The sequence below is a fragment of the Erpetoichthys calabaricus genome, chromosome 8 (assembly GCF_900747795.2).
Source record: "Erpetoichthys calabaricus chromosome 8, fErpCal1.3, whole genome shotgun sequence".
Lineage (NCBI taxonomy): Eukaryota > Metazoa > Chordata > Cladistia > Polypteriformes > Polypteridae > Erpetoichthys > Erpetoichthys calabaricus.
The window spans coordinates 132,021,287-132,044,049 of record NC_041401.2 but is presented as its reverse complement, the minus strand read 5'-3'; the positions used below and the strand labels follow the sequence as shown (position 1 = coordinate 132,044,049).

General features: G+C 39.0%; 1 protein-coding gene across 1 annotated transcript in view; it reads left to right on the top strand.

Moving 5' to 3' along the window:
* LOC114656077 (solute carrier family 35 member E2B-like) overlaps positions 1–6,265 on the top strand; it is a 105,871-nt gene extending 99,606 nt beyond the window's left edge. Inside the window, exon 9 of the mRNA XM_028807485.2 lies at positions 4,573–6,265. Within this exon, the coding sequence (XP_028663318.1) occupies positions 4,573–4,807 (235 nt within the window). The 3' untranslated portion in view covers positions 4,808–6,265. The remainder of the gene's footprint in view (positions 1–4,572) is intronic.
* Positions 6,266–22,763: the final 16,498 nt, after the last annotated feature.

Here is a 22,763-nt window from a genome sequence, read left to right as displayed (position 1 = left end):
TTAATTCAGTGCACAGGTGAGGACAGGGATGTAGATCGACCTGAAAGCTTTGTCTTTAGACTGAGCTCCCGCTTCACCACCATGAACCTGTACATCACCCGTAAACCAGCTGTCATCTCTCATGTACTGTTGTCAATCTCACATTTCTTTTTTCCATCACTTGTGAGATACTTTAACTCCACCAAGGGCAGTTATCCCACACTAACCCCCTCATATAAAGAGAGGATTCCACTCTTTTCCGTGAGAGAGCCATGACCTCAGATTGGAGGCACTGATCCTCATCTCAGCCACTTCACACTCAGCAACAAGTTACTCGAGTGCAAGCTGAAGGAACCTAGATTTCATGTCCAAAGTGGTTTATTTCATTACCATGGTTTAAATCACCTAAATCTTTCTCACTCAGGTTTGTAGCCAGTTTGTCTGCAGAAACTATGTTGATTGATTTTGTTGGTTACCAGATGCTAGCTGTGAACACCAACCCCGTGAACAATTTGTAGCTAACAGTTTACAAAATAAATTTTTGTTTGTTTCTTTGGTTTTCCAAAGATTTTTCAAAGACCTTAAGATGGTTTGAAAGCATAACAGTCAGTCCCAAAAAAGAAAAATACACCATGGAGAAAATAATACAGTATTGAAAATAATTAAATTACAATTGCTGCATAGATAAATCTTTATTTCTGGAAGGTAAGGTGTTAATGATACTTCATACTGCTTCTTGTGCATATGTTTTGTGATTTCTAAGAAAGAATGGCTTTGTCTTTATTTTAATTATATACTGAATACTGAACATGTATTTAAAGTGCAACACTGTTACAGCAATTTAAAATCAGAGTTGCTTCTGTATTTATATTATATTTTTCAATGATACAGTAATCCCTCCTCCATCGCGGGGGTTGCGTTCCAGAGCCACCCGCGAAATAAGAAAATCCGCGAAGTAGAAACCATATGTTTATATGGTTATTTTTATATTGTCATGCTTGGGTCACAGATTTGCGCAGAAACACAGGAGGTTGTAGAGAGACAGGAACGTTATTCAAACACTGCAAACAAACATTTGTCTCTTTTTCAAAAGTTTAAACTGTGCTCCATGACAAGACAGAGATGACAGTTCTGTCTCACAATTAAAAGAATGCAAACATATTTTCCTCTTCAAAGGAGTGCGAGTCAGGAGCAGAGCATGTCAGAAAGACAGAGGAAAGCAAACAAATCAATAGGGCTGTTTGCTTTTAAGTATGCGAAGCACCGCGGCACAAGGCTGTTGAAGGCGGCAGCTCACACCCCCTTCGTCAGGAGCAGGGAGAGAGAGAGAGAGAGAGAGAGAGAGACAGATAAAAAAATCAATACGTGCCCTTCGTGCTTTTAAGTATGCGAAGCATTGTGCAGCATGTCACTTCACGAAGCAGCTGCACAGAAGGTAGCCAACGTGAAGATAATCTTTCAGCATTTTTAGACGAGCGTCCGTATCGTCTAGGTGTGTGAACAGCCCCCCTGCTCAATCCCCCAACGTCAGGATCAGAGAAAGTCAGCGCAAGAGAGAGACAGAGAAAAGTAAGTTGGGTAGCTTCTCAGCCATCTGCCAATAGCGTCCCTTGTATGAAATCAACTGGGCAAACCAACTGAGGAAGCATGTACCAGAAATTAAAAGACCCATTGTCCGCAGAAATCCGCGAACCAGCAAAAAATCTGCGATATATATTTAAATATGCTTACATATAAAATCCGCGATGGAGTGAAGCCGCGAAAGGCGAAGCGCGATATAGCGAGGGATTACTGTATATAGTTTCATATCTATTGTATTTTTAGGAGAATAGTTTTAAAATATACAGTAAAATATCATGTTTGATTCAAGACATTATAACCTGCTACCTTACAATTTGGAAACAGGTTTAGAAACTGGTGTCAGAGTAATTTACTGATAGCTTTCCCATCCAGCAGTGTATTTACATCAGTAATCTGGCTTCTGACAATAAAGCACAATTCTGGATTGCTACCATTAAATGCCAAGGAGGGCAGATTGCCTTTGAGTATGAATTTAACCTTTACACACATGTACTGTATACAAAAGACTGATTTACTAATGCTGTGGAATGAGTAAGAATTCAAAATATTCTTTTTATTTCCTCGTTGTAATAGTACAGATTATTGTACTATTGTATTGTTTTTTTGTTTGGTAAATTTTGAGAATGTTATCTTACCAACATTTAATGTAAAACTTGTATTTAAATTGAATATTTCCATGGTTCTTTATTATAACATTATTGTGAATGCCAAGAGTATAATGTATTTAGATTCCTGGGAATGTTTTGAGGTGCCATCTATGCTGGGCATATATAGTTTTATCATCCACACATCTTTTAGGACTATTCAGAAATCTTTGACTAGCTGAGATGAGTCTTTGCATTGAATTTAATTGAATGTCTCTTTTGTAACTATATATATTTTGGACTTTAATGGATGGGGGGGGGGGGGGGGGGAAAAACCTAAACCGAGTTATTTGTTTTCTCGGTGGTTCAATGATAATTCACTTTATTCCTATATAAACAACTAAGTTACACCTGTAGTGCTTACAGATTTAAAGCAGAACAAGACTACAAAGGTTTGTAGTATTTCCATATGTAATATGTATTGACTTAAGTCTTCTCCTTATTTTACTTCCTTCTTGTATGTAGTTGTAAGGCAAAGGTAAATATGCACTTTGTTATTCTTCCATTTGCCCCATTCTTATTACCTATCCATAGCTACATATATTTTCAATATCAGTTAAAGTGTTAAAAACAGAGAATTTCATTTTAGTCTGTTCAGAACTATAAATCTCATTCAGTCCAGGGTCAAGGTAAGGTTAGAATGACTGCTGTTTAAAGGTAATGGGGAGATGACATAATTCTCAAACTAATTGGTCTACTTTTTACAAATCTAACATGCTTAAAAATGTACTTGAAGTCAATACTTTGTCGATGCACCTTTGCCAGCAATTACAGCCTCAAGTCTTGTTGAATATGATGCCACAAGCTTGGCACACCTATCCTTGGCCAGTTTCGCCCATTCCTCTTTGCAGCACCTCTCAAGCTCCATCAGGTTGGATGGGAAGCGTCGGTGCACAGCCATTTTAAGATCTCTCCAGAGATGTTCAATCGGATTCAAGTCTGGGCTCTGGCTTCGCCACTCAAGGACATTCACAGAGTTGTCCTGAAGCCACTCCTTTGATATCTTGTCTGTGTGCTTAGGGTCATTGTCCTGCTGAAAGATAAACTGTCGCCCCAGTCTGAGGTCAAGTGCGCTCTGGAGCAGGTTTTCATCCAAGATGTCTCTGTACATTGCTGCAGTCATCTTTCCCTTTATCCTGACTAGTCTCCCAGTCCCTGCCGCTGAAAAACATCCCCACAGCATGATGCTGCCACCACCATGCTTCACTGTAGGGATGGTATTGGCCTGGTGATGAGCGGTGCCTGGTTTCCTCCAAACGTGAGGCCTGGCATTCACACCAAAGAGTTCAATCTTTGTCTCATCAGACCAGAGAATTTTCTTTCTCATGGTCTGAGAGTCCTTCAGGTTCCTTTTGGTAAACTCCAGGCGGGCTGCCATGTGCCTTTTACTAAGGAGTAGCTTCCGTCTGGCCACTCTACCATACAGGCCTGATTGGTGGATTGCTGCAGAGATGGTTGTCCTTCTGGAAGGTTCTACTCTCTCCACAGAGGACCTCTGGAGCTCTGACAGAGTGACCATCGGGTTCTTGGTCACCTCCCTGACCAAGGCCCTTCTCCCCCGATCACTCAGTTTAGATGGCCAGCCAGCTCTAGGAAGACTCCTGGTGGTTTCGAACTTCTTCCGCTTACGGATGATGGAGGCCACTGTGATCATTGGGACCTTCAAAGCAGCAGAAATTTTTCTGTAACCTTCCCCAGATTTGTGCCTTGAGACAATCCTGTCGCAGAGGTCTACAGACAACTCCTTTGACTTCATGCTTGGTTTGTGCTCTGACATGAACTGTCAACTGTGGGACCTTATATAGACAGGTGTGTGCCTTTCCAAATTATGTCCAATCAACTGAATTTACTACAGGTGGACTCCAATTAAGCTGTAGAAACATCTCAAGGATGATCAGGGGAAACAGGATGTACCTGAGCTCAATTTTGAGCTTCATGGCAAAGGCCGTGAATACTTATGTACATGTGCTTTCTCAATTTTTTTATTTTTAATAAATTTGCAAAACCCTCAAACTTTTTTCATGTTGTCATTATGGGGTGTTGTGTGTAGAATTCTGAGGAAAAAAATGAATTTAATCCATTTTGGAATAAGGCTGTAAGATAAGAAAATGTGGAAAAAGTGATGCGCTGTGAATACTTTCCGGATGGACTGTATATGCCAAAGGAATATTAGCACTGACCATTGCATTTTTTTCTTATCTTTCTTGATTAATTTCATCACAGTGCTTTTTCAAGCATGTTTATTGGCATATCTATCTATATCTTAATAACTAAAGCATATTGAATAGTTTTTAAATTAATGCAAAACAGTTTTATTTATGATTATTGCTTTTTTAAATGCTCACAAATAATATTATTTTATTTTCAGTGTTGCAAGTACTGTGAAACATGCTTTATCAATATGGCTTAGCGTCATCGTATTCAGCAACAAAGTTACCATCCTGTCAGCGGTAGGAACAGTCCTTGTTGTTATTGGAGTGATGTTGTACAACAAAGCCAGGCAGCTCCAGAGAGACAGCTTCCAAGACTTGGCCCAGAGTTCCAACAAGGAGAACCACCAGTTGCTACTTCAAGATGATGATCTTAAAATGCCCATCAATTGACCAAGTGAACATTTCAGTTGCAGATATTTATATCTTTGAATGATAAGGATTTTTTTCTATGAAAAACATTTAATTAATATATTTTGATGCTGTCTATCATAAAACATTTGCCAGTATTCTTCTTTATGACCTTGTGAGTAAAGCCAAGGTGGAAGAAGGAATGTTGAATACCTACCATACATCATTATTAGCTGACACTTTTTTAATTTAAAGATAACCTGAAGATGTATTTATGATTTCCTTTTTTCATATCAACTAACAAGAGAACCCCAGCTAGAAAAGGCATACCATGAAAAACACTTTTATGTTTTTGTTATATAAAGTCTTTGAGTGCTTGTTGAATTTTCAAAGCTGGATCCATACAACATTCTATTACTATTATTCCTTTTACCTTTTGAGTTGTTTAGGAGTTACTGATTATGAAGTACATGCTATTTTCTATACGCTTTTTATTTTAAGGAGTACACAACTCAAAATGCAAACAACTGAGGAAGTTTACTCTCAAACTTTATAACTGATTTTTTTATTTAAAATTTCAAAGCTAGACATGTTACTTGAATTTAATCTATAATATGTCTCATTTATTTGCAATTAAAATCAGCAAATAGTGACAGATGTTTTTAAAATAAAACGTTTAGAGCTTCATTATACAGGATGTTAATTATATGTGTATTTAATTTTGTATTAATGATTTGTTTTACTCAAACTGTATTTTAGATGTTTGAGCCAAGCTGCCAGCTCTCTATAAAGACTTGGAAGCCTACTAAAGATTGCAGTACTCCCAAAGCTATACACTAGCTTGACATTTGTTGTTAAGCCGTATTCAATGTTATTACATCTTGCCCTTTATAATAATCATTTCTTTAATTGGTATATTGATTGTATCAGAATAGCCCCTACATGGTTTAAAGTTTGTTAACAAAATCTTGCACATTTTTTAATTAGTAGTTCCTGACTTGGCCTTATTACACATTCCTTAACATTTGCCTTGCTATGCTTACCTTTGTGTTAATGTATTTTTTATGTTCAAATTGTGTATTTACATGTTTTACTTTTATTTTCATCCTATGACATTTATTTGCAATTAAATATGTATCGTGGCTTTTCTTTTCTATTCCTTCCACTGAAATTGGGTTTACATAATACTAGCAACTGACGAAGTCTTTTATCAGTGTGTTATGTTAAATATGACAAATCACTCTACATTGGAAATCTGCACATTTAATGAAAAATAAATGATATATATTTTCCAATTTATAGACCTGCCATTATATTAATATTCTGTTTACTACTCGTCACATTTTTAATTAGTTTGAATTTTAATACTTTTCATATGTAAATAAAAGTTGAAATGCAGCTGCTTATCACATCTGTTTTATGTAAGACATGGATATAACAAAGGCAATATGTGTATTGTACTTAATTGTACAAAAATTTCAATAAACATCTCCGATAATACATTTTTGGTGTAATATTAAAAAAATTGCACAGCAATGTTATGACAGGTTCTGGCAAAGCAGGGCCTGCAGGTGACATAATTTCTCTTATTTCTTTAATAATCCTCTGTTTGCTTCTTTACTTGATTGACTTTTTATACACCGTTGGATTTTTCATTTTACTGAATGTATGTTTCAGTTCTAGGGTTTGTAAATACATATGTGGGTTTCATCTTTTGTGTTAGTCAGTTTTAACTGTTTTTCGATGCTGTTACCGAGTATAGTCTCCCCATGCTGTTGATGAAAACTGTACTTTTCTCTGGCACTTTTGAAGAAAGACCTTATATTCCATATAATTACCTATCTATCTATCTATCTATCTATCTATCTATCTATCTATCTATCTATCTATCTATCTATCTATCTATCTATCTATCTATCTATCTATCTATCTATCTATCTATCTATCTATTGTTGTTTTATCCACTTCTATTTCATTCCAGATGGCAAGACCAAAATATCCAGTTAATCTGCTGGTTATATGATGCCCTAATGTGTATGTTGTGTTATATTCTACTTTCCTGACAATGGATTACCATTACAATGCGAGTGCTGATGCTTAGTAAATTAATCAGTATCACCTATTTTTATCTCATTTGGTTTAATTTGGAAACATTTTCCGATTTTTTAGAATGATTGCTTTATTTAAAAAGCTCAGCTCATATCTGTCATAAACTAATCTTCTTAGCTTACTTAATATGTACTGGCACTACCAATCCCAAATTGTACGGGTTTTAGATGATTAATCAACACATCATCAGCCATTTCATGTTGGACATATACATGCCATTTTTACTTGAGGTTATTGTTATTATTATTATATTATCTGTGCTTACTGTTTAGATGTAAAAATAATAAAATATCAGCTTTACTTTTTGTCTATATAATTTGAAGAAATTTATATATATAAAGAGTTGATTTTTCATGTGTCCTTGAAAAGGATATGCAGTTGTAAAAGTTAATGAATGGAGGAATTTTTTTATGTACAAACTGTTGAACATGAGTCATGTACTGTATTTCAAATTTCAATACATCATTATTATGTCTGTGTGCCAGATGTGAAGATGTCTGTCAAAGTTCATACCAGTTGGTACACTGGAATAATCAAGGACATTTTACTCTTTGCTACATTATGAATTTAAAGTAATATATCAAATAAAAATGAAAATTTGGCTTAGGCTACTAAATGGGCCACCATATGCAGTCATCATTGAAATATAGTCGGTCACAAGAAAATTTGTAACTTACAAATGTGCTGTACAGCAACTTCTACAGAAGAGAGGCAATCAAGAAAAAGGTTGAGTTCCACTTTATAGGTAAAAGGCTTTGGACACCTGTTCATTACATATATATGAGCTTGTTGAACATCCTATTATAAAACCATGGGCATTAATATGGAGCTGAAATCCTGCCCCCATACCCCTTCAGTGATTATAATAACTGCTGCTCCTCTGGGAAGGCTTTTAGCGTGATTTTGAATTGTGTACAAATTTGTGCCCATATGTAGCATTTGTGAAGTCAGGTACTGAAGCTGAATCAGAATATCTGGCTCATGCATCCGCATTCTAGTTCATCCCAAAGGTGTTCAGAAGGGTTGAAGTCAGGGCTTTCTACAGGCCACTTGAGTTCATCTGCAACAAACTTATCATCAAACGTGTCTTTAGGGACCTAGGTGTTTGTGCACGGGTCATGCTGTAAAAGAAAAGTGCTTTCCTCAAACCAACTTCCACAAAGTTAGAAGCATGCCATTGTTTAGAATGTCCCTTTGTGCTTAAGAGTAATAGTTCCCTTCACTGGAACCAAGGGGCATAACCCAAACCCTGAAAAACAACCCCAGACCATTATTTCTCCTCCATCAAACATTACAGTAGGCACTTTGCAGCCCAGAAGGTAGCATTCTCCTGGCAATCTGCAAACCCGTACTCATCATTCAGATTTCAAGATACTAAGTGTGATTCATCACTCCAGAGAACACATTTCCTCTACTCCATAGTCCAGTACCACTGTGCTCTATACCACTTTAGCCAATATTTGGCATTTAATATGGTGATCTTTGAATTATGTAAAGAAAAGAAAATTACATGTTTGCAGGTTAAATGGACAAATAGTACTTAGAAAAAAAAGAATTGCACCAAAAATGAGGAAGGCTATATTCTGTACATTATTCAAATTTAAGTCCTAACATTGAGGATAAAGTACAGGTTACTGATTATATTTGTGTTACAAATGCATTTAATTTGATGGTTCATGTATGTTTTAATGTTAGTTAACAAAATCAGTACAAAAAGGATTTTATGGTTGGTATGCAGTATTAAGGTTTTCTTTAAACCTTATGTCAGGTCGATGTGCTTGATCATTAGGATAATATATAAATACTAGGGAACAAGATCAAATTACAAATTATAATGAATAATTGTTTTTTATTTAGATATGTCAAAAGTTCTAGAAAAATTTGCCCTTATTTCCTGTAATGATGGATTATCTAAGTTACTGTATGCCTGATGTTGATGGGATAGGTTCCAGCTCTTAGCAGCCTTGTATTGTATTATATGGGTTCAGAAAGTTAAAAAAAAAATGAAGAAAAAAATTTTTCTTTCCAATAAACTTTTTTTATAATAAATTGTCTCAAGACCTCTAATGATTTTTGTGCTTTTTGTGCATTTATTCTGATTTTTATAATTGCAGATATGTATTGTGATCATTTTCTTATTAATATAATTTTGCTTAATTAATTTTTTACTATCATTGTAATGTTGACTTTCAGCATTACCAGACATCTTGTGACACCAGGAAGTTGCATGTTGTAACCTCATTACAAGAAAGGAATTTATGGCTGCATTGTGCTCCTCCTGATGTCCAACAAACAGATTTGTGAGAAAAACTACTGTGGTGCTTGGAGACAGTTTCTGAAGGCTATTCTTCTTCTTCTTCTTCTTCTGCCTCATTTTTTTCCACTCCTATGTGGGGCCAATGTGCTTGATCAATTCTCAATACAGCTCAGCCCTGCATGTTCTTCTCACTGAAGCCTTTTTCCTTCAGATTTTTTTTTACATTATCCCTGCATCTCCTCTTTGGCCTCCCACATATTCTTTTCCCTTGTACTTCCATTCCCATCACTGTTTTCCCCACATATACATTGTCTCTCCTCATCACATGTCCATACCTCTTCAACCTACTTTCCTCCCACTTTTGTTGTACCTTTGATTGCCTAATTTTTTATTCTGTCCTTTTTTTTTTTGTAACTTCACAAATCCATCTCAACTTTGTCGTTTCTGCTACATCTAACTTATACTCCTGCACATCCTTTTCTGCCCATGGCTCAGCTCCAGACATCATTGCTGGACATGCCACCATCTTAAAAACCTTAGTTTTAATTCTTTAACCTTTATACTTTAAAAGCACAGTGTAACAAGAGCTACCAGCAATGCAGCTTGTCTCTTTGTTGACATTTTGAGAAGCCTGTGATCATATATTTTTTTTGAATGAGTAAAACTGTCCATTGTACCATGTGCACATGTAGTCTGAGTGCCCATGTCACGGTATGTTAATCAGACCAAATGTGCTTGTGCAGTTTATGTACACTTATATGACTGGTGACTTCATCATGCAGTGTGAGTAGTCACTTGATTCTGATTTTATTAAAATCACACAGTGTATGCCTGGCATTAAAATGCCTAAGGAAGAATAGCAGGTTTTTCAAAAGTGGATGTTATCTGTAGGGATGGTGCCAGGTTTCCTCCAAACGTGACGCCTGGCATTCACACCAAAGAGTTCAATCTTTGTCTCATCAGACCAGAGAATTTTCTTTCTCATGGTCTGAGAGTCTTTCAGGTTCCTTTTGGTAAACTCCAGGCGGGCTGCCATGTGCCTTTTACTAAGGAGTAGCTTCCGTCTGGCCACTCTACCATACGGGCCTGATTGGTGGATTGCTGCAGAGATAGTTGTCCTTCTGGAAGGTTCTACTCCCTCCACAGAGGACCTCTGGAGCTCTGACAGTGTGACCATCGGGTTCTTGGTCACCACTCTGACTAAGACCCTGCTCCCCCGATTGCTCAGTTTAGATGGCCGGCCAGCTCTAGGAAGAGTCCTGGTGGTTTCAAACTTCTTCCACTTACGGATGATGGAGGCCACTGTGCTCATTGGGACCTTCAAAGCAGCAGAAATTTTTCTGTAACCTTCCCCAGATTTGTGCCTTGAGACAATCCTGTCTCAGAGGTCTACAGACAATTCCTTTGACTTCATGCTTGGTTTGTGCTCTGACATGAACTGTCAACTGTGGGACCTTATATAGACAGGTGTGTGCCTTTCCAAATCATGTCCAACCAACGGAATTTACCACAGGTGGACTCCAATTAAGCTGCAGAAACATCTCAAGGATGATCAGGGGAAACAGGATGCACCTGAGCTCAATTTCGAGCTTCACGGCAAAGGCTGTGAATACTTATGTACATGTGCTTTCTCAATTTTTTTATTTTTAATAAATATGGAAAAACCTTAAGTAAACTTTTTTCACATTGTCATTATGGGGTGTTGTGTGTAGAATTCTGAGGAAAAAAATGAATTTAATCCATTTTGGAATAAGGCTGTAACATAACAAAATGTGGAAAAAGTGATGCGCTGTGAATACTTTCCGGATGCACTGTATGTTTTAGAGCTAATGACTAACAACAGAGATGCAGTCTGTACAGTTAATCAGCAGCTCTAGTCAGGATTTGCTAAACTGTAGTGAGTCTTCAGCTAGGATTTAAAAAGCTGAGACCGAAGGGGCATCTCTTATAGTAGCAGGCAGACTCTTCCACAGTTTAGGGGCCCTGTAACTAAAAGCTCGACCTCCCATTGTTATTTTATTAATCCTTGGAACCATAAGCAGACCAGCATCTTGAGATCTTAATGTGCGCTCTGGTTTGTAAGTCATGATAAGTTCCGACAAGTAAGCTGGACCTTGGCCATTTAATGCTTTATATGTTAAAAGTAGGATTTTGAAATCTGCCCTGAACTTAACTGGGAGCTAGTGTAAGGATTTAAGAACTGGAGTTATGTGTTTGTATTTTGTTGTTCTTGTAATAATTCTTGCAGCAGTATTTTGGATTAACTGGAGGCTGTATAAAGAATAGTTTGAACATCCAGTGAACACCACATTGCAGAAGTCAATCCTACTAGAAATAAATGCATGAATTAATTTCTCAGAATCCTGTTTATTTAGAAAGTGCCTTAATTTCCCAACATTTTTAAGATGGAAGAAACATGATTTACAGTGCCTGTAAGCCCAACATTATTTTCTAGCCTGTGCAGTAAAATAGAATGGTCAGTGGTGTTAAATGCTGCACTTAACTGTAACAACATAATTACAGTGGAGTTTCCTTCATCAGAGGATATCAGAATGTTGTTTAGAACCCGCATTAGTGCCATTTCTGTAGTATGACCAGTGTGGAAACCAGACTGGAATTTCTCAAATAAATTGTAATGCGTAAGGTGTGACTGAAGCTGATTGATGACTACTTTTTCTAGTATTTTAGAGAGAAAGAGTAAATTTGAAATAGGCCTATAATTATTTAGTATATGTGGGTCAAGGTCTTACTTTTTAAGTAGTGGTTTAATGACTGACACTTTTAGTGCATCAGGTACTGTGCCATGCAATAATGAACTATTGATAATGATTAGAATAGGCGCTGCAAGAACATCCATTGCACTTTTTACTGGTTTTGTTGGCACTGGATCTAGGGAACAAAGAGTGGGTTTCATTTTAGACATTAAAGGTGAGACTTCCTGCTCAGTTACAGGATTAAAATTACTAAAGTGCTGAATGCAATGTGAGACAGGGTCTGCTAAGCTAGTATGCGGTTTGTACTGTGATGCTGAGATCTGGGATCTTATATTTTTAATTTTCTTATTGAAAAAGTTCATAAAGTCCATCCATCCATTTTCCAACCCGCTGAATCCGAACACAGGGTCACGGGGGTCCACAGGAGCCAATCCCAGCCAACACAGGGCACAAGGCAGAAACCAACCCTGGGCAGGGTGCCAACCCACCGCAGAGTTCATAAAATCTGTACTGCTAATATCTGTTGGTATTTTGCACTATAGATCTGAATTCCCATTTGTTAATTTAGCCACTGTTCTAAACAGTACCCGAGGATTTTTATTATTCCATCCATCCATCCATTGTCCAACCTGCTGAATCCGAACACAGGGTCACGGGGGTCTGCTGGAGCCAATCCCAGCCAACACAGGGCACAAGGCAGGAAACAATCCTGGGCAGGGTGCCAACCCACCGCAGGACACACACAAACACACCCACACACCAAGCACACACTAGGGCCAATTTAGAATCGCCAATCCACCTAACCTGCATGTCTTTGGACTGTGGGAGGAAACCAGAGCGCCCGGAGGAAACCCACGCAGACACGGGGAGAACATGCAAACTCCACGCAGGGAGGACCCGGGAAGCGAACCCAGGTCCCCAGATCACCCAACTGCGAGGCAGCAGCGCTACCCACTGCGCCACCGTGCCGCCCGAATTTTATTATTGCTATCTATTATTGTAGAATAGTATTCTGAACAAGCTTTAAAGAGAGCTTTTTTATAGTTTTTAATACTTAATAATAATTCTTTGCATTTATATAGCGCTTTTCTCACTACTCAAAGCGCTCAGCAATTGCAGGTTAAGGGCCTTGCTTAAGGGCCCAACAGAGCAGAGTCCCTTTTGGCATTTACGGGATTCGAACCAGCAACCTTCCGATTGCCAGTGCAGATCCCTAGCCTCAGAGCCACCACTCCGCCTTTTCTGTCCATGCACTTTGAAAGACATGTAGCTTTGTTGTTCTCCATCTGCGCTCCAGTTTTCGACACTCTAATTTAAGAGCTCGAGTTTTTTCATTAAACCAGGGAGAGTTTCTATGTGCTTTGATCACTTCTGTTTTAAGGGGAGCCACTGTGTCTAAAGCATCTCTCAAGGTCACATTATAATGTGATGTTAGCTGATCTAAATTGTTTTCCACGTTTTCATTTGATGTTAACTGATCTAAATGGTTTTCCACAATTACACTCGACTTACTTAAAGTATCCATAAATTTTGAAGCAGAATTATAATCTAGCTGTTGCACTGTCTTTGTTTTAATCTGTAACTGCGTTGGCAAGGGCAGGACTAAATCAAATGTAATTAAGTAGTGATCAGAAATAACTTCATTTAATGGATTAATATTTAAATTTTGAATTTCAACTTTGTAAGTTATAATTAAATCTAATGTGTGGTTATGATTATGAGTTGGACCTTTGACAATCTGACAAAATCCTACTGAATTTAACAAATAAGTAAAACATTTGCTAAAAGTGTTAATTTCCACATCAATGTGTACATTAAAATCCCCCATTAGTACTACGTGATCATAATTTATAGCCAAATCAGATAAAAGGTTGCTAAATTTAGTCATGAACAATGAATATGGCCCTGGTGGTCTGTAGACTAGCACTATAATTGTGTTGGAATCTGTTTTAATATTTAAAATGAATGCCTCAAAGGATGTAAAGTCGCCTAAATTTTTAGACGTGATTTGCATTTTGTTACAATGAATTATTCCAAGGCCTCCTCCTCGACCAGAATCTCTAGACTTATGAAGGAACGAGTATCCATCTGGTGACGCCTCAGCTAGGGGAACAGTGTCACATTTACTAAGCCAGGTTTCAGTGAGAAGACACAGATCAGATTTTGTACTTAATATAATATCATTTACCAAAACAGCTTTACTGCCAAGAGAGTGAATGTTTAATAAGCAGCATTTAAAACTGCATGGTTCTTTCTGAACTGCTGATATATTTTTTATTTTAATTTGAAGTAAATTTCTATTACAGATGCCCCTGGTGGAGGGTCTGGTTTTATCCCTTGGTCTAATTATATACCTTATTTTTTGGTTATCAAGTAATTTAAGGTTTGCATCAAGACTAAATTTAATGCATGCCCCAGAACAGGGATTTTTGGGTAACAGCTTCAGGATAGTAACATGTGGGATAAACAACAGCCTGTGATTTAAGATCATATGACTGCGGCCTGGATGGTTCTCTAATCAGTCAGCCAGGCAGTTTTGCTGCCATATTTTGGGATAATACATAAGATCCCCTCCAGTTAGGATGAAGACCATCTCTTTTGAAAAATCCAGGCCTTTCCCAAAAATCATCCCAATTGTTCACAAACGCTATGCTTTTATTTGCACACCAGGTTTCTAGCCAGCAGTGAAGGGGATGCAATCTGCTATAAATCACATCCCCTCTATATAATCTTGGTAAGGGGACAGGTACAACTAAATTCCAACATTTTCTTTTAGCTTTGGTGCATAGAAAGATGAAGTTCCTCTTTAATACCTCAGATTGCTGTAAATAAATATCATTAGTGCCGACATGCAGCAATAAGGTAGATACTTTATCATCGGCGACACGGTCCAATGCGGCCTCTATGTCAGAAATCTTGGCCCCTGCGATGCAGGTTAACTGCTGGTTTAACAGAGCTTGGAATTCTAACATTTCACATTATGGAATCAGCAATTATGAGCACTTTCTTATTCTCAGTTTCCACAGGCGCGCTGCGGAGTGCTGAGAATCTGCTCTGGATCCAAACTGGTGACCTGGATGCTGAGGGACTAAATTTTGGCTTCTTAGATCCCCGTCCTACTGTTACCCACTCACCCAGTGGCTGAATTGGTGCTGCTGACTTCGGCCACGCACTGACTACAGTGGGACCTGGAGAGACTGAAGCCAAATCAGAAGTAGCTGAATTGTCTAAATAAACCGAGTCAATCCAGTTTTTGGTTTGCCTAATTGCTATCAGGTTCCTAACACGGTCCTCCAATTTGCATATTTTCCCGACCAACTCTAAATTAACTAAACACTTTTGGCAGGTGAAGCTGTCTACGCTCTCGGCTGAAAAACCTGAACCGTACATGCTACAGGACACACAACATATCAACGTGCCCTCAACAGGCAGAGAGCAGATAGAACTTATGTTTAGTACTGATATCATCTTCTCTGTTTTTGTAGTAACTTCAGTGCTTCAGCATTTTCCGTGTTCAGCTGAATCACTAAGAGACCATTCGCTTTAAGTTTCCACCACCCACTGAGCAATCGACTTTGATTTCTCACTGCCGGTTATTTCTCCTGGTCAGCTGTCGGCTTTACTTCAGTTGAACTTACTCAGGTGTTTGCGCTGCTTCTACTCGCTGCTACTCCAGAGAGGTGTGGCCTGAAAGAAGCGGTCATAAGTTGAATGGTCGTAAGATGCATGTACATGTACTTTGTGAGCATGCCCGTGTCAATCAAACAGAGGAAGCTCTACAGTTTACTTGTGACTTTGCGCTGTAGGAAGATAAGTAAATAAATTTAGGTAAATAACATTAGATATGGCTTTTATATAAGTAACACATGCATGGTTTTCATATAAAGACCATCACAAAACATAATCACAAATAGGACTTTGCACGATACGTTGGTGAGCTCTGTAAGCTATGCTGTTTCATTGAAGGACAGGAGTGGGGCAGACTGAATGGCAGGATGACGCCCTACCTGTTGCTGCATCTAAACGGTGCCATGTTTTGCTTTTATGCCTGGTGCAGCTGCATTGTTCTTATATGTGAGTGGATGTTTCCTGCGGGGAGGGCTTCTGTTCTCTTCTTCCGATGTAGAGCCCGAGTCCTCATCTGAGTTCACCTCTGCTATAGCACATCTTTATTTGAAAACAGCAGTGTCAGATCAGGGCGAGTGTGAATGTGACTGAGAGAATAAACTAAATTTATAAAAAAAAAAAAAAAAAAAGCTAACCTTTACAAGTACCATACATTTACACCGGCTGTTACAGACTCAAATTAAATGTATATTTTTATTCTATAACAATAAGAATAAGGGCAGCTCACTACTCAAAACATAGGCGTCTGGGATTGAGCCGCGAACATCTTGATTATGAGTCAGCAGTTCTTACCGCTGCACCACCAAAACGGTTGTTTTAAGGATGTGTCAATGTCGTACTCTAATGCAAGTTCTTTTTCTGCAGTTATATTATTGAACTAGCAAAATACCCACGCTTCGCAGCGGAGAAGTAGTGTGTTAAAGAGGTTATGTAAACATATATATACATAAACATATATGTTGATATATGTATATACTTATATATACATATATCAACATATATATACACATACATATACACACATACATACATACACACACATATATATACACATACAGACACATATATATACATATACATATTTACATATCTACATACATACACATCTATCTATCTATCTATCTATCTATCTATCTATCTATCTATCTATCTATCTATCTATCTATCTATCTATCTATCTATCTATCTATCTATCTATCTATCTATACAGTGATCCCTCGCTATATCTCGCTTCGCCTTTCGCGGCTTCACTCCATCGCGGATTTTATATGTAAGCATATTTAAATATATATCGCGGATTTTTTGCTGGTTCGCGGATTTCTGCAGACAATGGGTCTTTTAATTTCTGGTACATGCTTCCTCAGTTGGTTTGCCCAGTTGATTTCATACAAGGGACACTATTGGCAGATGGCTGAGAAGCTAGATTGCTTACTTTTCTCTCTCTCTTGCGCTGACTATCTGTGATCCTGACGTATGGGGATTGAGCAGGGGGGCTGTTCGCACACCTAGACGATACGGACGCTCATCTAAAAATGCTGAAAGATTATCTTCACGTTGCTATCTTTTGTGCAGCTGCTTCCTGAAACGACATGCTGCACGATGTTTCGCATACTTAAAAGCTCGAAGGGCACGTATTGATTTTTGACTGAAAATCAAACTCTGTCTCTCTCTCTCTCTCTCTCTCTCTCTCTCTCTCTGCTCCTGACGGAGGGGGTGTGAGCTGCCGCCTTCAACAGCTTTGTGCCACGGTGCTTCGCATACTTAAGCCAAACAGCCCTATTGATTTGTTTGCTAGAGATTGTTTTCTCTATCTATGTGACATTCTGTGCTCCTGACACGCACTCCTTTGAAGAGGAAGATATGTTTGCATTCTTTTAATTGTGAGACAGAACTACCATCTCTGTCTTGTCATGGAGCACAGTTTAAACTTTTGAAAAAGAGACAAATGTTTGTTTGCAGTGTTTGAATAACGTTCCTGTCTCTCTACAACCTCCTGTGTTTCTGCGCAAATCTGTGACCCAAGCATGACAATATAAAAATAACCATATAAACATATGGTTTCTACTTCGCGGATTTTCTTATTTCGCGGGTGGCTCTGGAACGCAACCCCCGCGATGGAGGAGGGATTACTGTATATCTATCTATCTATCTATCTATCTATCTATCTATCTATCTATCTATCTATCTATCTATCTATCTATCTATCTATCTATCTATCTATCTATCTATCTATCTATCTATCTATCTATCTATCTATCTATCTATCTATCTATCTATCTATCTATCTATATATATATATATATATATATAACTATCTATATACATCCCCGTGCTTTGCAGCGGCGAAGTACTGCTTTTAAATTTTTATTAAGAAGAAAACCTTTTTAAATTGAGTGACAATATACCAATAAAAATTTGTTAAGGATCTGTTTTTTTGTGAAGCTGACTTCACACAGCCTCTCCGCTGTTTTATAAACGAACGTCATATAAGGTCTTCCTTTTTCGTTGCTTTGCCAACGGAAGCAGCCTTTTTATTTAATCCTGTTTTTACGATTGTTCTGTTTGTATATCATGTTGTCAGTTCAGCACTCCGGTTGTAATATGACCAAGCTGTGCAAGCACACTCTTGAGAATGCAACGTATAGTTGTACAGGAGAAAAGCAATCTTGCCTGAAATCAATGGCAACCTTTTGTAGGTCTATGAACTTAATTTAAACTTTAGGTTTACAGGGTGCTTTCTTCCGAAGTACCTGCAGTCATGAATATGTCTGTATGCGTCAGTCGCTCAAATCCCCACGGTTCACACCGGCGAAGTTCTGCTTTTAAATTTTTATTAAGAAGAAAAGAAAACCTTTTAAAATTGAGGGAAAATATACCAATAACAGTTTGTTAAGGATCTGTTTTTTTTGTGAAGCTGCCTTCACTCGAGTGATCACTTCGAGCTTTAAGCCTGAGAAATCACCCCGTAAATGCACATGTTTAATTGCACATCTGTTAATATGTATGTTTACAAAGTATTAAAAGACACTCAACAATTACACAGTATTAAAAGACACTCAACAATTAACGTCATTTACCTTCGTTCCCGTGTTTGACTCATGCTGTAAATCTCTTCCTTGTTTTCACTTCACGTGATTACGTAGGATGCGTAATACGTGATGACGCGTAATACGTGACTCCGCCTCCTCCATTAGAGTATATGGACAAAAAAGAGGTTCCAGTTATGACCATTACGCGTAGAATTTCGAAATGAAACCTGCCTAACTTTTGTAAGTAAGCTGTAAGGAATGAGCCTACCAAATTTCAGCCTTCTATCTACACGGGAAGTTGGACAATTAGTGATGAGTGAGTCAGTCAGTCAGTGAGTCAGTCAGTCAGTGAGGGCTTTGCCTTTTATTAATTAGTATAGATATAGATAAAAGTGCACTTTTTTTTGTTATTCTTGTGACTTTTCTGAAAGTGTTTATTTGATATTTAGACTTCAGGCGTCTCACATTATACACTTCATGTATACATTTTGTCAATTATTAGTAAAACATGAAAAATGTTTCTGTTTTAACAATGGTCCTGCGGTGGGTTCGCACCCTGCCCGGGATTGGTTCCTGCCTTGTGCCCTGTGTTGGCTGGGATTGGCTCCAGCTGACCCCCGTGACCCTGTGTTCGGATTCAGCGGGTTGGAAAATGGATGACTGGATGGATTGATGTTTTAACAATGTATTTACATAGATTGTTGTAGACACGGAACACACATGAAACACATGTATTCCAAATAATAAAATATTATTTACCCTATAGAACTCCAGGCAACTCACATACAGGTAAACAGACTTCAGCTGAGAGAACTTTCTGCCCTTTCTGCATTGGTGGGGGGATGGGATAGCAGGCTGCTTGCTGCTTGTGCTGATCGACACCTTTACAACACAAAAAAACGCTGACGGAGAGGTGCGAATGAATTTAAGGTGGGCTGGGATTATGAGTTTTTTCGTAGGCAATTCTAGTGTTAACTGTTTAATGAACTTAAACCAAACTTAGGTAACTTAAAACTTAAATCTAAACTTAAACTCTATGATAAAAACACAAACACAATTAAGCAAATTAAGCATGCAAAATGTAAGATTAGTCATTTCAATTGACAGCTGTTTCTTGGAGCAGGCACAGTTTATGTATTCACGGGTCTGCCCAGTGTTGATTTTCTATAATGATATGCTGCAAAACAAAAAGAGCAACATGTAAGCATTCTTTAGTGAGTGAGTCATTCACTTGATCAAGTCTTTTCAGAGAAGGTGTCCTTAACTTCATTGTTGATTTAAATTCCTTCATATGTTCTGCGATTAGTGTTTTTTGTCTTTCTGGGCTGTGCCCAGATTGACTGACGATATATTGCAATGCCTTTCTCTTTTCTTTCAGGTGCAGTAGCACTTCTTTGAACCAAAGTAACCACACTACTGCTTTCTTTAAGCTTAACCATTCTGAGTACTAGTTTATAAGTCCTTTTACTGTTACTGCACTTATTGAACTTACTACACATTCTTTGATTTCCGGGTCATCATTAATAGGCAAGTCCACTTCATCAGGTCTCTTTGGCCATTAGTGTTCTGGCTGTAGCAGGAAATTTGGACTTTGAATCCATGTCTTACTTTTGATGAAGCTTTCTAGGTTCAATTATCTTGATGCATGGGCTGCTGGGATTGGTGCAGATATGATGAACATCCAATGCGAAGGTTGTGAGTACCCCACTGTAACTCTATTGGTAACAAAGGTTTTTTAGCGTGCACTTTCATTTGCAATGCACCTTAATACAGTGGTGCTGTCAGTCCAAAAGGTTGACACTTGCAGGGGAATATGCAGTTCTTGTTTTACCATCTTTTCTATTTTGACTGCTAGCCCAGCTGCTGTTAGTTCTAACCTTGGCATAGTTACTGGTTTCAGTGGTGCCACTCTTGATTTCCCCATTAGAAATTAACAATATAACTTGTGTTCTTTATCAATTAGGAGAAGGTAAGAAACAGTGCCATATCCGTCTTCAGAAGCATCTCCAAAATGATGCATTTGTGCAGACATTATATGACCAAATCTAGTCATTTTAATGCACCTACTTACATTGTAATCCACAAGTAGCTGCAAAATTGTCCACCCATATTTTCCATTGCTGGACATAGTAAACCTCTACTTCTTTGTCCCACCCATATTTGTCTTTACACAGTTCCCTTAAAATAAGTTTAGCAGACAATATAATGGTGCTAAAAATCCAAGTGGATCATAAATTGAAGTAAAAATTGACAGAATACCACGTCTCTCATCAAGCTTATCTTGCAGCTTTATCTGGAACTTGAAACTGTCAGTCTGTGTGCACCATTGAACACCTAAGGCTCTTTCAACTGTTAAATCATGGCCTTTTGATCAATTGTCCCGTCTTCTACAGGAATGGACAATAAGACTGTTCGGCTATTGCTAATAAATTGCAATGGTGGCGTGCTTAGATGCTGCGACTGTGTGCTCTCCAACTCAGACTTTGTTTTTTCCACCCTGCCTGGATAAATACACTTATAACCGGCAGGATATTTTATCTATCGGCTTACGGAGCGAGAGTTGCTCGACATCTGAGTTTCTCCGCGTCCACAACATTCCGGACAACATCGCACGAACACCGGGCTCTCCTGGATTACAATCCCAGCTTCCAGGAGCCGGCGGCGGCGCAAAGAACGTAAACAAAAGAGGGGGTGCCGAGGCGGCGTGTTAGTGAGGCTAAGGAAGCAGCCACACAAACCACCGCTTCCAAGCATTTTCTCCTCAAATGTGAGGTTCTCTGGCAAACAAACTGGACGATTGGCAGCTGCGGATTGCAATGGAAAAGATCATCAGGGACTGCTGCATCCTGCTGATCACGGAGACGTGACTTAATCCATTCATACCGGACACGGCGATCGAGATAGCAGGCCACACAGCACACCGGCAAGACAGGACAGAGCACTCTGGTAAGAAGAGAGGAGGGGGGCTGTGCATTTATGTGAACAATAGCCGGTGCACAAATTCCACCATAGTCACCAGACACTGCTCTTCAGACGTGGAGTTTATGACAATTAAATGCAGATCCATATACCTCCCCCGTGAATTCAATGCTATACTGCTAACTGCTGTGTACATAGCACCAGATGCTAATGCTAACTCGGCTCTGGGGCTTTTGCATGACACCATCAGCAGTAAACAGAGCAAGTATCCTGAGGCTGTTCACATCATTTCTGGGGACTTTAATCATGCAGATCTGAAAGCAGTTCTTCCCAAATTCCATCAACACATAAAGTGTGCAACCAGGGGAGTAAAACACTGGACAAGTTGTACACAAACATCAGACAGGCCTATAGGGCTAAACCCCTAGCACACCTTGGCCAGTCTGATTACATGTCCCTGCTTCTAATCCCTGCATATACTCTCCTCAGGAAACAAGCTCCCACTATGACCAGGACTGTTACCATATGGCCCGAGGAGGCCTCCCAACAGTTGCAGAACTGCTTCCAGAGAACTGATTGGGAGGTTTTCTATCACCAAGACTTGGAGAACCACACTACGGCAGTCCTGGATTACATCAGGTTCTGCACGGATAACGTCACCAGGGACAGACGCATAAGGATTTATCCTAACAGGAAGCCCTGGATGACGAGGGATGTCCAGAGTCTGCTGAAAGCTAGGAATACTGCTTTCAGGTCTGGGGATGGGGCTCTTTACAGTGTAGCCAGAGCGAACCTGAAGAGAGGCATCCAAGAGGCCAAGGCAGCATACCGAAGGAGGATAGAAGACCATCTGAGGAGCAACAACACCAGGCAGGTGTGGCAGGGTGTCCAGCACATCACCGGCTACAAATCCAGCAACTCCTTGGCCGCTGAGGGAGATGCTTCTCTGGCAGAGGAGCTGAACATCTTCTTTGCCCGCTTTGAGGTGACACCAACAGCAGCTCCATCACAGCAGCCTGTTCACAACAGCACAATACTCACAATGGAAGAGTGTTAGGTGAGGCGGGTGATGAGGAAGGTGAACCCGAGGAAGGCTGCAGGACCCGATGGTGTGGCTGGATGGGTGCTGAAAGACTGTGCAGATCAACTGGCCGGAATCTTCACTAGGATTTTCAACCAGTCCCTGTCCCAGGCCACTGTCCCATCCTGCCTCAAGTCCTCAATCATTGTTCCGCTGCCAAAAAAATCCATCACGAACAGTCTGAATGATTTCCGCCCAGTGGCGCTCACATCTGTCATCATGAAGTGCTTTGAGAAACTGGTGCGGAGTCATATCATCGCCT